The 17644-nt window shown below is 42.5% G+C and overlaps 1 protein-coding gene across 1 annotated transcript in view; it reads right to left on the bottom strand.

Annotated features, from left to right (window-relative positions):
• CACNA2D3 (calcium voltage-gated channel auxiliary subunit alpha2delta 3) overlaps positions 1-17644 on the bottom strand; it is a 1513414-nt gene that overhangs the window by 627144 nt on the left and 868626 nt on the right. The window contains exon 10 of the mRNA XM_007937248.2: positions 4680-4769. Within this exon, the coding sequence (XP_007935439.1) occupies positions 4680-4769 (90 nt within the window). The remainder of the gene's footprint in view (positions 1-4679; positions 4770-17644) is intronic.

The raw sequence follows: 17644 nt of genomic DNA, 5'->3' as shown, positions 1-17644 counted from the left end.
CCCTCACCCATGCCGCAAGTTTGTCCCAGGGCCTGCCCACCTGCGGTGTGCTTCTGCCCTCTGCTCCCAATTCAGTGGTACCCCGAGCCAGAGGGGTCTCTGCTCCACATCTCAGAAATGTCACCATCCCACTTAGCAGCAGTCCCAAATTTACTGATAAAAATGAGTGATGAAGGTAGATGCATGGAGTGGCCACAGATACTCCAGTGTGTACTCTCCACTGCCTCAGGGAGCCCTCCAATGCTCTGTCTTGTCGGCTGGTTGGCGCTCCAAAGGGCAGGTTCATTTATTTTTATTCTTTCTGGCTATTTACCCTGCCCCTCTCTCCTTTCTTCTTCTACTCCCCTGATTTTGGCCTGCTCTGACTTAATGAGCTGTTCAGAGCACCAGAATCTCTGCTTCAAACTGCTGCACCAAGTTTTTCAGGCATTAAGATGCTAGAAGGAACTAGCATGTGGGCTACAGGTACGACGCCATTTTCCTGACTCCCAGGATGAACACATTTTAAAAGGTCTATTCACTTACTCTGCAGGACTTCTCAAAGCCTTTAATATCCTCATGTGCAATGTGAGTCTCCAAGAGGGGATAGAATCTCTTCACCTTGACTACATACCTCATGTGGGAGTATCTGGTTGACCAGCATTCAACTAGGCATGCTATGGGAAACCTTGGCTTAGATGTTTCTGAGAACAAAACTGAGTGGAAGGGATAGAGGGAAAAAGGGCATCATAACAAGGAGAACAAGGCAGTAGAGAAGATAAACAAAGCAGGTATTCCTGAAGACTTGGGCAGGGACCTAAGCATCAGGGATGGAAGCTGATTCTGGAGACTTCCAGTCAGTCTGGCAAGAGGGAGAGGCTGGCTCCTGTTCCCAGTGGTCACAGAGACAGCACTGCTCACCCAAGCAGAAATGCAAAAGGGAGCTAAACACTGCTTCGTCATGCTGAAAGGGTCTCTCCAGGGCCAGCTTGTGATGAGCAGAGTTACACAGGGCCCCATGCTTAGAAGGGCCCTATACTTGATGTGGGAGCTCTGGTATCATAGTGGCTAAGACACTTGCCTGCTAACCAGACGGCTGGCTGTTCAAACCCACCAGCCACTCCTTGGAAGGAAGGTTGGGCAATCCTACTTCCGCAGTGATACTGCCTTGGAAACCCAAGGAGGGGTCGCTATGAGTCGGGTTTGACTCGACGGCACACAACAACAACAACGACAACATACTTGATGTAATGCTTTGGTGTCACTGTCTTAAAATTCTTAATACATTGTGAACAAGGGGCCCTACATTTTCATTTTGTACTGGGCCCTGAAAACTATGTGGCCGGTCCTGGGTCTGTTCCTATCCCAATTTTACAGATGAGGAAAATAAAGATGAGATTTAGAATTGCTTCTCAAGGCCACACAGTAAGCTCTGACAAGTCAGGATTGTCAGCCCAGCCTGCTGGGCTCCAGAGGCCACACACTTAACCACATGCCAACACTCTATTGATTGTCACTCCTTCAACACCTTGGCCAGGAACAGGAAGACAGAAATTCAGTGCATGGCAGACTTCCAAACCAGGAACCCCAGTTCAGAACAGCTTCCCCTGCTCTGGCCACTAAGCTTTTGATACATTAAAATAAATAAGTAAAATCCGATTTTCAAATTGTGACAAGCCTTTCAATATTACCAACTGGAAAAAAAAAACCCTGCTAAGATACAGAGTTCACCATCTCCAACTCCTGAGAAGGCGCCTGTCCAGGTTCAGACTAGAATTTAAAGTTAGATCCTGGCCCTTTACACTGGCTAATCATGTTTCAAAACTATTAATAAGCTGTTAACATGGATGAGGTGTCCAAAACACCAAGCCTTACATTAATGCTAATTACCTACACCCAACAGGCACTTGAAGCAGTGAAGTGAGAGGGAATGGCCTTGGGTTAATATTGAGGAAACTGACTCAGCAAAGACAATAAAACTAGCACCTTTGTTCCTTCTCTTCTTTTCTGCAGTCAGTGCAGTGAGACCCAAATGACCTCCTCTGTGCTAAAAGAAATTGGTAGCCAAGAGCCTAGAAATTAGAGGCTGACGCTCTGTGTAGCAGAGTAGAAAACATTCAATTTTTGCAGTCAGGAATAACTGATCATCACATGTAACAGGGGACAGGCAAATGGTTCATCTGCCTGAACCTCAGTTTGTACACCTTCACAATGAGAGCAACCTGCCCTGCAGAGTTGCCTGGAGAGCAATCGTAGCAAGCCTGGAACCTCTAGCTGGGACCTTTAGCTCATGCTTAACACCTCAGCTTGAATGTTGCTCCACTTAGTGCCTGTTTGCTCTCAGATCCATCTCAACTCTTTTTCCTGCAAACGACATTTCCAGGATTCCCACTAGTTTAGTCAAGGTTCATCCAAAAGAGAATATAATGGAGAACAAGGGAACAAGGGAGAAAGCCATACAATATTTATTTCTAAGCTATTTCTCCTGTTCCCTCTGCTTTGCACAACAGTGTTTTCTGCATTTCCTCCATGGCTCCAGCTTCCACAGGACAGGTCCTTCCCTCCATGACCCAGCTCTTGTTAGGCAGCCTTCTCCACACTTCTGTCTCACTCTGGATAGCCAGAGCCACTAGGGTTTGATCAAACACATCTTCTTGTCCCTCCCATCCCAGGAAAGGAGCTGCCTTCTGCTGTTGTTAATTTGTGGATTGCTTCACTCCCTGTTTCTCAGCTTTTGTATCTATCACCTATGCAATAAATTCCCTGAATTAAACTCCTTCTATTTAATATACCTAGAGTGGTTTCTATTTTTCTGCAATTAAGATCTAAATTGCCACTTCCTCAGTCCAAAACATCATCTTTCAAAGAGACAATTTAATGACTTCCTTGCTATTGTCTTTGCCTCCCTAAATTTGTTCCTTAACACAGTAGCCAGCGAAATGCGGCTAAAACCCAAGTCAGATCATTCTCAGACTCAATAGCTTTCCTTCCCACACAGAGCAAAAGCCAAAGTCCTCACTAGAGTCTAAAGTCCACATGATCTGGCTCCTGCTACCTACATGATCTCATTTCCTTTCACTCTCTTTTCCCCATGTTGCTCTTATTACACCAGTCTCCTTGGTGTATTATACATATACCAAACATCCCTCCTCAGGGCCTTTGCACTTGCTGTTTCTTCCTTTCTGGTAACTTCTTCCTCCAGGTGTCCACATGGCTGCACCCTCCTCACTTTCAGGTCTCTGCTCCAACGTCACCTCATCAGAGAGATATTCCCTGATTTTACTGCATATAAAGTAGTAACTCTCTCTCTTCTCAGCACCCATGTCACTCAGGATAGTGCTACTGTTGTGGTCCACTGTACTCCTCACTTCATCTATCTTCTTCCACTACAGCCAGGGTCAGCAACCTTCTGTGTAAAGGGTCTAACAGAAAATACTTTAGGCTTTAGAGATCACACAGTCTCTGTTACTAACTACAACTTTGCCTAAAAAAGCCAAAGACAATATGGGATGGATGTGTTGTTCCAATAAAGCTTTATTTACAAAAGCAGGTGGCAGTCTGTTTTTGTTTGCAGGCTGTAGTTTTCTGACCATTGCAGTAAAATAAGAGTATGATTAGGTAAAGGACTTAGTCTATTCTGTTCACTGTTGTATTCGCAGTGTCTGACTTTGAAAAGTATGCAATATAAACTAGTGAAATAAATGATACAGAATTTGGAACAATAAAGATAGCCAGTATTATTCCTTCTACTCAGCCAGAGTAGAAAGGAAACAAAAGTATGTTATTGTTCCAGCTGACTGCAATTGGATCTAATGGTCGGACTCATCAGCCCAAGATCCTCCAAAGGGTTTCTCTGGATGTTAATAGGTGCTACTTGATAAAGGGGTTCTTCAAAGATTATTAGTGGTTACTAGGGGTAGGAAGGAGGGGAAAGAGGAAGCTTTTGTTTGGGGAGCCATTGAATTTATGCTGATGGTGGTGGAATATTTTGGGAAAGGATAGCAATAATGGTGGCACAACATGAAAAACGTCACCAATGTTTCTGAGCTGTAAACGGGGAAGTTGTTATATTGGTGAATGTCTTGTTGCTTATGTTTTCAACACAATAAAAGTAAAAAGAAGAAAGAAAAGCAAAAGCGTTCTTAGTTCAAAAAAGTGTGAGAAAGAGGATCAGATAGGTTAAGTGGCATTCCTTCCTGCAGAACTACAACATGCTACTGTGTATATGAATCTCTAAGGTGTAGCATATATAAATAGGGTGTAGCATTTCCTAAACATATTTCATATAGAAAAGTCCTTCATCCCCTGAAGGTCATCACAGAGTAGGATTCAGTGGGACACACATGACAAACAAGTCTACGCTAGGAATAAATTGAGACTTCCTCAGGAGAGAAGAAATCTGTGTAACAAAGTGTTCCATAGTCGGGGAACAGAGACAGCCCCATAGCCAATGAGCATAGCGAGGAAGCCCTCTGACTGGACTCCACAACCTCTACCCAGCACGGGGCTGGTTTGACCTCACCACTAGCACCTGATCTCCCAGACAACTAAACTGACCAGCCTCATCCTCCCATCTCATGCCTATAGATACAGTTCCATGATGCTTGGGATATGAATAATATTGGCCTACAATTACAAACAAAAACAATAACCTTAGCTATTCTCTGGAGATGAGAAAGGCAAATCAAATAGGAACTTACATCACTGAGAATGTTAAAGGCCTCATTGAGAGCTATATCCAGCATTCCGATTCCTTTGGCAAAAAGTTTGTCCAGATGCTCCCTGAAGTGCTGAAACAACAAAGTGGAAAATCCATTAGTGCCTGTCTCAGTATCTGAAACTCCAGCCTTGAATGAACAGGCATATTCCAATACAAAGCCACTGAACCAAACGGTCATAATGCAGGTTGATTTTCCTTCCATATTCAAAATATAAGAATTTATTTAATATAAAAACTTACTTTTTTTTTTTTTTTTTTTCTTTTAGCTTGGATTAGATTTTAGGGGAAAAAAAATTAATTGTTCTCCAGTGAAAAGTACTTAATTCCTCTAAAGTTCCTGCTCTCCTCTCCAGTTTCATGTACTGTGACTCTTTCCTTCTTCTCCCCCTAAGCTCTCCCCCCTGATCACCCCAGGACTCTGCAGCTGCCCCCCTCCTCTGGGAACCCACTTTCCACCATTCCCTGGCTCCCCTGCCATGCTCACTCTCACTTAGTTTTGGGATCTTAGTTTAGACATCATCCACCCCACTTCCTCACTCCCACCCCTACCCCAGGAAGCCTTCCCTGACTAGCTGCCTCTGAGACAGCTTGGAATGCTGCCCTTGCACCCCACATTCATGTCACCTGGCACTTAGCCCTTCAGGTGTGTATCTGTCTGATTACAGTCTGTCCCCACTGGAGACTGAGATTCCTAAAGACAGGCTAACCCTTGTTCACTACCCTGTCTCCTGTGTCTCCCACATGTCTGACACTTAGAAAGTACTCAGTGAATGCTTCTGGAGAGAAAGATGAAGGCTGGGTCATAAAATGAGAATTGTAACCATGGCAGGGGACCCAGGCTGGAAATACAGGTGAGCTTCAAAGAGGAGACAAAAAGGGAAAGAGACTCTGACCAAGAAGGCCCAAGGTGCCTGCTGGCTACGTTCATTCTATAGAAGCTGGAGAATACAGGAGAGGAAAGAAAGTAACCGTGAAACTCCACACTTTTCTGCCTCCTAACAAAGGGGTAACAGCAAGTTAAGGGGCTTGTTCAGGAACGTGTAAGTACACACAATGCCCAGAGACCATGTCCACAGCGGCATAAATATCTAGACATTATTTTCCAACTGATCCATTCCTAAACTATTTCTCTTCTACTGATATGAATTTAATCTCTTCCCAAAGATATCCACACCCTTGTCTGCTAGGCAAACCAGCTGGAGCTGTCATCAGAAGGGAGAAAGGGAGGGTGAGCTCATGGAAAACAATTTGCCCATGACTTCTCAGCTGAGTGGTGGCTTTCCTTGCCACATTCTGGGACCCAACAATGCCCTAAACCCACAGTTGGAACTCAGCCAGTATAATCCACACATGATGTGCCATGGAGCCCACACTGCCTTAAAAAGCTTGACACTCATCACAGAATAAGAGCAGATCACAGAGACTGACCCTAGACTGTGACCAGTGGTCATAAGAAGCCTCTGCCTGGATCATCTCAGGAAGTAGCAATGGTTATAGGTCATTGTAATGGGTTGCAGGTTTGATGGCAAGATCGTGCCGTTGTTGTTGTTAGGTGCTGTTGCGTCATCTCCAACTCACAGTGACCTTATGTACAACAGAACAAAACACTGCCCAGTCCTGTGCTAGCCTCATGATTCTTGCTATACCTGAGCCCATCATTGCACCCACTGTGTCAATCCATCTTGCTGAGGGCCTTCCCCTTTTTCATTGACCCTTCACTTTACCAAGCATGATATCCTCCAGGGAATGGTCCCTTCTGACAACATGACCAAAGTAGGTAAGACGAAGTTGCCCATTCTCTCTTCCAAAGAGCATTCCGGCTGCACTTCCTCCTAGACAGATTTGTTAGTTCTTTTAGCTGTCCATGGTACTTTCAGTATTCTTCACCAACACCACAAATCAAAAGCTTCAACTCTTCTTCGGTCTTCCTTACTCATTGTCCAGCTCTCACATGCATATGAGGCCATTGAAAATACCATGGCTTGGGTTAGGTGCACCTTAGTCTTCAAGCAGACATCTTTGCTCTTCAGCACTTGAAAGAGGTCTTTTGCAAAAGATTTGCCCAATGCAATGCATTGTCTATTGTCTTGACTGCTGCATTGGCATTGATTGTAGAACCAAGTAATATGAAGTCTTTAGCAACTTCAATCTTTTCTCCATTTATTGTGATGCTGCTTACTGGTCCAGTTGTGAGGATTTTTGTTTTCTTTATATTGCGGTGTAATTCAAACTACAGACTGCAGTCTTCAATCTTCATCAGTGAATGCTTCAAGTCATCTTCACTTTCAGCAACCAAAGTTGTGTTGTCTGCTTATCACAGGCTGTTAGTGAGCCTTCCTCCAATCCTGATGCCGTATTCTTCTTTATATAGTCCAGCTTCTCAGATTATTGGTTCAGCATACAGATTCAATAAGTATGGTGAAAGGATACAACCCTGATATACTTCTTTCTTGCTTTTAAACCATGCAGTGTCCCCTTGTTCTGCTCAAACAACAGCCTCCTGGTCTATGTACAGGTTCTTCAAGAATACAATTAAGTGTTCTGGAATTCCCATTCTTCTCAATGTTATCCATAATTTGTTATGATACACACAAACAAATGATTTTGCATAGTCAATAAAACACAAATAAACATCTTTCTGGTATTCTTTGCTTTCAGCCAAGATCCATCTGATATCAGCAACAATATGCCTCGTTCCACATTCTCTCCTGAATTCAATTTGCAGTTCTGGAAATTCTCTGTCAATATACTGCTGCAACAGTGTTTGAATTATCTTCAGTAAGATTTTACTTGCATGTGATATTAATGATATTGTTTGATAATTTCCACATTCTGTGGGATCACCTTTCTCTGGAATGGGTACAAATACGGATCTCTCCCAGTCAGTTGGCCAGGTAGCTGTCTTCCAAATCTCTTGGCATAGCTGAATGAGTGCCTCCAGTGTCGCATCTACTTATGAAACATCTCAACTGGTATTCCATCAATTCCTAGAGCCTTGTTTTTCACCAATTCCTTCAGTGCAGCTTTGACTTCTTCCTTCAATACCATTGGTTCTTGATCATATGCCACCTCCTGAAATGAATGAACATTGACCAATTCTTTTTGGTACAGTGATTCTGTGTATTCCTTTCATCTTCTTTGGATGTTTCTTGCACCATTCAAAATATTGCCCATAGCATCTTTCAATACTGCAACTTGAGGCTTAAATTTTTTTTCTTCAGCTCTTTCAGCTTGAGGCATGTTCCTTCCTTTTGGTGTTCTAACTCCAAGTCTTTGCACATTTCATTATAATAATTGACTTTGTCTTCTCAAACTGCTCTTTGAAATCTTCTGTTTAGCTCTTTTATCTTGTCATTTCTTCCATTTGCTTTAGCTACTCTCCATACAAGGGCAAGTTTCAGAGTCTCTTCTAACATCCATTTTGGTCTTTTCTTTTTTTCCTTTCTTTTTAATGACCTTTTGCTTTCTTGATGGATGATGTTCTTGATATTACCCCACAATTCATCTGGTTTTCAGTCACTGGTGTTTATTGCATCAAATCTATTCTCCAAATGGCCTTTAAATTCAGGAGGGATATAATCAAGGTCATATTTTGGTTTTCATGGACTTGTTTTAATTGTATTCAACTTCAACTTGAACTTGCATATGAGCAGTTGATGGTCTGTTCCACAATCAGCTCCTGGCCTTGTTTTGGCTGAAGATACTGAGTTTCTTCATCACCTCTTGACACAGATGTAGTTGATCTGATTCCTGTATACTCCACCTGGCAAAATCCACATGTATACCCAAGGTTTGTGTTGTAAAAAGGTATTTGCAATGAATAAGTTGTTGGTCTTGCAAAATTCTGTCATGTGATCTCCTGCATTATTTCTATCACCAAGGCCATATTTTCCAACTACTCATGATTCTTCATTTCCAACTTTTACATTCCAATCACCAGTGATAACTGATACACCTTAATTGTATGCTCAGTCAATTTCAGACTGTAGAAGTTGGTAAAAATCTTTAATTTCCTCATCTTTGGCTTTGGTGGTTGGTGCATAAATTTGAATAACAGTAGTATTAACCAGTCTTTCTGCAGGTGTATGGATAAAATCCTATCACTGACAGCTTTGTACTTCAGGATAGATCTTCAAACATTCTTTGTGTTGATGAATGCCACGCCATCCCTTTTCAATTTGTCATTCATGGCACAGTAGATCATATGGTTGTCTGATTCACAATGGCCAAAACTGGTCCATTTCAGGTCACTAACACCTAGGATATCGATCTTCATGCATTCCATTTCATTTTTGACAACTTCCAGTTTTCCTAGATTCATACTTAGCACATTCCATGTCCTGATTATTAATGGATGTTTGCAGCTTTTTCTTCTCATGTTGAGTCATGCCCCATCAGCAAATGGAAGTCCCAAAAGCTTTACTCTATCCACATCATTAAGGTCGGCTCTATTCTGAGGTGGCAGCTCTTCTCCAGTCATATCTAGAGTGTCCTCAGACCTGAGGGGCTCATCTTCCGGCACTATATTGGACAATGTTTCAGGGTTATTCATAAAGTTTTCCAGTAATATATCAGATAGTGTTTCACTGCTATTCATAAGGTTTTCACTGATCAGTCCTTTGAAAAGTGGATGGCCGCCTCCTTCTTCTGAGTCTGTCTTATTCTGGAAGCTCCACTGAACCCTGTCCACCATGGGTAACCCTACTCTCATTTGAAACACTGGTGGTAGAGCCTCCAGTCTCACAGCAACATACAGGCCACCACAGAACAACAAACTGACAGGCCTATTTCCCTTAGCTGTTTCAAACCTCTCTGCTCACTTCCTGGTCTCCATTAGCTGCTCCAAACTGCCACTGGCTTGCTTCCTGGTCTGTGCTAGCTGTTCCAAAGTGCTGCCAGCTCGCTTCCTAGTCTCCTTTAGCTGTTCCAAACCACCGCTGGCTCATGAAGATGGTGCCAGGGTGGAGTGAAAAGTCTAGATGGGCTCTTGATGGTTGTTTGGCTTCCATGACACCTAGGACTAATAGGAATCAAGCTGGATGAAGTCAGTAGCTAACCTTGGGGATACACATGATTCATAAAATCCTTTTCTCTGGTCGGCCCATCCCTCACAGTAACTATGACCTTGTGTCAAGTGACCAGCCACTTTCATGGAAATCTGTGCTATGTTAGAACCTTGATTAATACCATGCAATTGAGTCCTCACAACAACCTTGTGAGGTCTTGTCATCCCATTTGACAGATGGCTTAATACTTGCACAAAGTGATCTATCTCCTGGCTGCCTGGGCTCAGGATCTACCCTAGGTCTTCTTTGCCCACTCTAAAGCCCTCCTCTTTCTGCTATATACCTACTGCTTCTCTAAATTAACACAATAAAAGCAGCTACCTCTTTTGAGTACCATGTATGCCAGGCATTGGTATGATCTTGACACATACCCAGGCAGTCAGGCTTCAGAGAGCTCATTCTTAATCTCTGCACCTGAGCTGGGACTGTGTTCGCAGGTGATGATTAAGTGGCTTAAATTACAGGGGAGAGGAATGCTGAGTCCCAATGAACCAGGCAAACCAGCAAGAACCCAATTCTTATACTTCTCTTTTCTACCTCTGCTATTTCCAAACCCACAACAGGGACTCTCTGAAGACATGGAGAACCAAAAAACCCACAACCAAAGCTACTGTCATCAAGTCTATTCCAACTCATCGCAACCCTTTAGGATAGAGTAGAACTGCACTATAGGTTTTCCAAGGCTGTAAATATTCATAGAAGCAGACTACCTCATCTTTCTCTGGTAGATTGGCTGGTGGATTTAAACCGACAGCCTTCTGGTTAGCAGCCAAATGCCTTAACCACTATGCCACCAGAGCTCCTTACTTGGTAATGATCCACAGGCAAGTGACTAAATCTGAGGATTTTCCAACCATGTGTGGGCAGACAAGAGAGGAGTCAGAATAGATCAACTCCTCTTTAAGTACAACTGCCCTTGGACACTATATTATGAATGAAGGACGACTGCAGAGAGGACCAGGCTCAACATATGTCACATCATGGTGGTCCACACACAAATGCTATAGGACACAGAGCCCAATAATGCTGCCTCCAGAGTGTGGTTTTAACTGGCCCCAGGTTCATATGGCAATGGCCAGACTCTGTCTTTACAATTTCATTGTATTCATCCGATATCATTACTGTCAACTGCATCTATTTGCACTCAGTCACACAAGTTTATAAAGTATTTTTTTAAATAATATGTAACCCCATTTCATTTTTCTTTTAATTCATGTGTAGCTGCATGTCATGTGCAGAAAGATGCTTTAGGCAATGAGTTCCTTTTATTGCTGGACATTCAGTGTAAAATATAACAATATGTCATGAAGTTTCCCTTAATTTATAACAAGGTCAGCTGCAATTCTGTTTCTTCCTGGTACAAATCTGATCTATACATTAGATGGAAAAAAATATCATTTTCAAATTAAGGGTTTCCAACTGATACCAAAGATAAAGAACTGTTTTTCTCTCTTTCTCTTCTGCCTGTCTTCTCCCTCTTGTCCCATATCCCTTTCCTCTAACTCCACAGCCCAAATCAAATCAACCATTACCCTGGTCTTCTGGGTTGCATTTAAACCTCAGCCAATTTCTCCTTCTACAGAAAATCTGATTTTCTGAGGGAATTATTTCTTGTAATATGCCTTCAATCACAAGCCACACTGTCAGATATGGTAGTCATCAACCACATGTAGCTATTTACAGTTAAATTTAATTAAATGGCCTAAAATTAAAGTTACCTAAAATTAAAAATTCAGTTCTTCAGCTGCAGTAGTCACATGTGACCAAAACCAAACCCACTGCCATCAAATCGATTCTGACTCATAGTGACCCTTTAGCAGAGGGTATAACTGCCCTATATGGTGTCTGAGGCTGTAAATCTTTATAGAAGCAGATTTCCTCATCTTTCTCCCACAAAGTAGCTGGTGAGTTCGAACCACTGACCTTTGGGTTAGCAGCTGAATGCTTTAACCACTATGCCACCAGAACTCCTCTGCATTGGGAACCACTGATTAAAAAGCATTTCCATCCTTGCAGAAAATTCCACTGGACAGCATCAACCTGACCCACAAGGTAGGCCGGTCCTTCCTTCTTATTGAGCCATTGACTACTGGTGAGTCAGAGGGAACTCTAAGACCGTGCACTTAGTAAACATCTGTAATTTTTTTTACTGTCCATCATTGATTTATCTTGTTCAGTTTTTCCTTAGGGAATCACTTCTCTCCCTCCCACTTCCATAATTCATTTGCTTTGGGGCATATGCTATTCTCTCCTACCAAGCCAGGAGGTGAGCCTATATATATCAAACCTGTTCCATTTGTAATTCCCATCAGCCACAGTCAAGTACGAGCATACGATCTAATATCTGGACTTCTGTTGGACTGTGGAAAAGACGACTCACTCTTTCCACTGGAATTGGCGCAAGGTTAGGGGAAGTCTTGGGCAGCCAGCAGCTATCTGGCAAGAGCTTAAGATAGAATCATGACAATGTGACTTGAGGCCCTAGGTCCAGGTATGCTTGAAGTAAGATCCACCTCTAGCATTTCCAGGTAAGTGAGTTAATACATTAGCATATTTGCATGACCAATTTTAACAGGATTTGGGCCACTTAATTAAATGGACTTTGGTTATCACAACCACCACAATGACCTTGGCTTCCAAGACAGTATCTCTCCGAAGTGTCCCCACTGTTAAAATGACCCTCCTCATCTCATCTTTATAAGCTCCTCTCCTTAATCATAATCACTCCAAGTGCCTGTGCCAGATGGAAAAAAGCACCCTATATGCAGTATGCTCCTGGGTCTCATGGATTTAATGGTTATTGCTTTGACTATACCTGGTATGGCGTAATCTGTGGTTTGACCAAAGAATCCTAATCATGTGTACTCTGAGGCTAGTGCCTGGAAGCAAATAAAATAACTGGGAAGTGAGTCCCTTGCATTTCCCCACACCCCCACAATGACAGATCTATTCTTCTCTACCCTTGGTTGTGGCCCCTGTAAGATTTAGAAATTGTTCTACTTAACGCAATCATATAATTACCATTGTAATGCTATGTACAGTTGGCACACAGATTAGTACACAGTTGGTATACAGACCTCACGGACTCTGAGGAAAAAAAAAGTGAACTAGGAGTCAGGAGACTGAGTCCTAGCTCTGGTTCTACCATGTACCAGCTAAGAGGGTCTGAGACAATGAAGCTTTCTTCCCAGGCTTCACCGTTGACCCCTATGGAATGGGGTGGGAGAGCCTGTGAGCAGTAGGTGGAGCATCAGTGCCTGGAGTAGCAGGCAGGAGCCCAGTAGCCTGAGCTGCAGTGCCTGTTCTGCCGGTGACATGCCCCGGAGTGAGACACTTCACCTGAGCCTCCACTTCCCTCTTAATAAAAGGGGTACTGGGCTAAACTTGCATGGAAATTGCGGGGGGGGAAGTCATCTGACAAAACCTAGTGACAGAAAAATAGGAGACTGTTTTTAATTTCATATTCACTAAGAAGAAAAAAAAAACAAAACAAGATTGTTTTCTATATGAGAAAATAAAAAGGCAGATCCCGCAACGTTTTCTACCATATACAATCTTCCCTGCCAGCTTCCTGGTTTGTGATTTAATGATCTAATATACTTTGAAAAATGACTTATTTTGCCCTTCATGGGCCAGATTTTATCAAGAGGCTATTGCCACGTGGTGGATTTCATTGACTCCAGGACCTGAGTGTCATACAGAGGCGACTATGAAAGAACAGAAGGTTCAAGACTGTCCGAGCAGAGAAGTCACTCCTTAACAACTGGGTACCAGAAGGCAGCCAGTTTTCATTATTTTTCTAAATTAAAATAAACAGTTTATTGGAAATGGTGACAGTTCCATTTTATTATTAAACTTCAATAAAGGAGGAGGAGGGTGGCTTTTTATCTTTGCTTCAGGCGTTCACACAGCATATGCTGCTGCTCTGGAAAAGGACTCAGCTTCCAAAGCAATTAGTGTAGCTTAACGCCTAGGGAGATGAACCCACATGAGCACCACGGCTTCCTGTGCCTGCACGCCAGCAGGCACGGCTGAACGCGCTTATCTCTGCAAAACAGTCATAACATCCAGGCCAGAGAGGTGTCTAGTGAAATAACCACCACCCCCGCCACCAGCATTCATTTCATTGAATCAATACTGATAACTCTCTCTGTGATAACAGCAATCTTGTCTATGGCATTAGCATTAATGTTTGTTTTGAGTCTTCCCAATTAGGAGCAGAGGATTAATATGAAAAGTGGACACTGGGAGAAAAAAAACAATCTCTGAGGTCCTGTGATGCTGACCAGGGGTGCAGCCATATTTTGGGGGAAGGCTAACAGCCAACTATCAATGACACCCATCAGGGTTGCTTGAGTTGGGCCTCGGTTTTATGACCATTAGGTGTGGATGTCACTACAGCCTATCAGCCATGGGAAGGGTTTCCAGAACTCACTGCACTGAGTCCTCCAACAGAAACAACCCTGGCAATGATAACTGTGTACCCGGTCCCATATGCTTTTCATGTGTGATCTCACTGGATCCTCCTAACACCCCTAAAAGAAAGGTACTATTAGATTCTCTTATAACCCATCTGTTAGTTGGTCACACTGCTGTGGCTTGTGTGTTGCTATGAAACTGAAAGCTATGCCACCAGTATCACAAACACTAGCAGGGGCACCCATGGTGGACAAGTTTCAACAGAGCTTCTGGCCTATGAAACAGATTAGGAAGAAAAGGCTGGTGATCTACTTCTGAAAAGTAACTAAGAGAAATGGATCCTAATCTAATAGCCTCATACAATACAGTGCTGGAAGATGAGCCACTGCATCAGAAAGCACTCAAAATACACAATGGTTTAACAACGAAGCATACCAATGATTTTTGAAAATGGAGTCAGATGGGGCAGTGTTCAATTCTGTTGTACACAGGGTCACACCATCAGAGCTGGCTCAACAGCAACTAACAATTACATTCTTTTTTAACACACAGACAGGCGGAGACTCAAATGGTGAAATAACTTGCCCAAAGTAGCAAAGTATGAGGCAGTGCTGAGCCCCACATCTGAATGCTTGGGCAGTAGGGTCTCCCCAACCCAGCTCTCCACACCCCTCAGCAGTACAGTATGCAGGAGGGTTCAGAGATGACCCTATTCAGTACTGGTCTCATGGGCATGTGACCTATGCAAGCATACAGGGCACAGCACTCAGAAGGGTCCTATGCTTGGTTTAATGCTTTGCTGCTGCTATCTGGAAATTCATATTAATTTTATCTTTATGTTTTGTAAATGAAGTCTGAAGGAACAATGGAGCATGCTTGTGAGCAAAGGAAGCATGCATCGTATGTACAGCCGCTCTCCCGTTACCCTGTTCTCCACATAGTGTTTGTGATGTCCCATCAGCACAGACGACGTCTGGTGGACCCATGATGTATGGAAGGTCAGAAAGACCCTAAGTGAGTCCAAGGTAAGAGTATTAGGCCTGTAACTGCAGAGGCACTGAGAGTTCTAAGAGGCTGCCTCTTTCCTTCTGAACCAGAACTTGCTTTGAACACAGAAAGAAGGTAATGGTACTCTAAGAAACACAAACCACTAAGGAACACTATCATATCCTTTCTTATTCATATTATTTCCCTTATCAGTCAACCACTTACTCTGAAAAGGATGACACAGAAGGAAAGGGAATAAGAGGCCAAACCATAGTTCCTTTTTCCATTCAATTTTCCCTATTATCAGTAAGACAAAGGTAAAGAGTGTTCATAAAATGTATGTCTACCAAGAAGTGGAATGAAATGAGTGGATGCTGTTTTGTACAGTGTTTCCACTGTTCTGATAAGAACAAAATGGATATGAATGCACAAGCTATGAAATATGAATTGCATATTTTGGATATATATAAGTTAAATACTTTCATACTTGCATGTAAAACTAACATTGCCCAATACAAAATAGCAAAACTCATGCTAATTTAAGTTTTCCATTTTTCTTTGCTCAGAAGAAAATTAAATAACAAGTGGAAACACCAATGACAAATCAAGAGAGAGTCTATGGGAGAAATGTAAAAGTTTTGTATGTTAGTACTTTAACAGCACCTTTTTCCTACTTTCTGAACAAGGGATTCCCAATTTTTCTTGTTTTCACATTTTCCTTTTGCACTAATGTTATTAGGTGCTGTTGAGTCATTTATCATTCAGAGTGACCCTATATGACAAGGAGTGGTGTCCATAAAGTTTTCTTGGCTATACTCTTTACAGGAGCGGATCGCCAGGTATTTTTCCCACAGAGCTGCTAGTAGGTTTGAACTGCCAAGTTTACGGTTAGCAGCCAAGTGCTTAACCATTGAGCCATCAGGGCTCTCACACAGTAGAACTGTCCCACAGGGTTTTCCTGGCTGCAATCTTTACAGAAGTAGATTGCCAGAAGCAGATTGCCAGGTCTTTTTTCCATGGGCCTGCTAAGTCAGTTTCAACTGCCAACATTTAGGTTAGCAGCCAAGTGTTTAACTATTGTGCCACCAGAGCACCTTCCTTTTGCACTGGACCCTGCAATTATGTGGCAAGATCTGACCACATTTGTCCAGGGACTGATGCCATGCATCTTGCCAAGACCCTCCTTGGGCCTCTTTCTAAAGCTGTGTGAAGCAGTAGCTCTAATTCAGAACTCCAAGTCCACTACCCAAGCAGATGTTCACTGCCTTTATATATGCATGACACAGTGTTTCCAAATGTGTCTTCCTGGGAATCCTATTCCATGAATTTTTTCATGCAGAAAGGTGCTACAATCCAGGACATTTGATGAACACTGTGCACCTAGTGTCTAAGGCATTTGACTGCAAACCAGAAGGCTGGCAGTTCAAACCCACCAGCCACTCCTCAGAAGAAAGGTTGGGCAATCTACTTCCGTAGTGATACTGCCTCAGAAACCCAAGGAGGGGTAGCTATGAGTTGGGCCCGACTCAACGGCACATAACAACAACAACATACATTAAGCAAGACTGAGTGAATATAGAAGACTGATTTCATCTTCCATCATCCCTGGATCCAGTATGTAAGGTAGAAAGGATGATATTTTCTTTATGAGTACTTCAAAGGGACTTTATAACATTAGTGAGCTGATACCAGCATCTTGGTTTATTTATGGTAATCAGAAGAAAGACAGACTGGATGAAACTATATCCTGAATGACTATAGAGTAAACATTAATTATGAGTATTGTTTTGTAACTGTCATGAAACTCAGGTAAGGCATCCCCTCCTCATGACTGTTTCTCAAAAGGAACATAAATATGAAACTGATTCTTCTGAGATTAAAATCACTGAGTCTACATCATAATCAAGCAACTGTTATTAAAACACGAGAAGGATATAAAAGATAAAATGCCTACGAATACAGAAAACTTCTGATTATTGCGTCCTGGATTTTTCTAGCTGAGATGGAAATCTTTAATGTTTAGTTGACTTCCAAACCAGAACCCACTGCCATCGAGTTGGTTCTGATTTGTAGTGACACTACAGGACATAGTAGAATTGCACCATAAGGTTTCCAAGGCTGTAGCTCTTTAGAGAAGCAGACTGCCACCTCTTTCTCCCATGGAGTAGCTGGTAGGTTCCAATGGCCAACCTTTTGGTTAGCAGCCAAACACTTTAACCTCTGTGCCATCAAGCATTTAGTTGACTTACACATATCTAAAACATCGTACAATTTAAATGTTTAGGTCTCCTTCTTTTCCTCTGTGATTATGCTCACATGTGTGTGCCTGCAAAGATATACACATAACAACACATGCTGGTCACATTTTTGTTTTAACCTCATTTTTATCTACAAAATTTGGGACTGGTTTTCCTGTTCCAAAAAGTTCAATGGAGAAGGAAAACTACTATTAAAAAAAGAAAAAAAAAAAAAA

Source organism: Orycteropus afer, unplaced genomic scaffold, assembly GCF_000298275.1.
Source record: "Orycteropus afer afer isolate SDZICR_OR568_19922 unplaced genomic scaffold, OryAfe1.0 scaffold00041, whole genome shotgun sequence".
Classification (NCBI taxonomy): Eukaryota; Metazoa; Chordata; class Mammalia; order Tubulidentata; family Orycteropodidae; genus Orycteropus; species Orycteropus afer.
The sequence above is the reverse complement of the archived record's forward strand: the minus strand, read 5'-3'. Positions and strand labels throughout refer to the sequence as shown.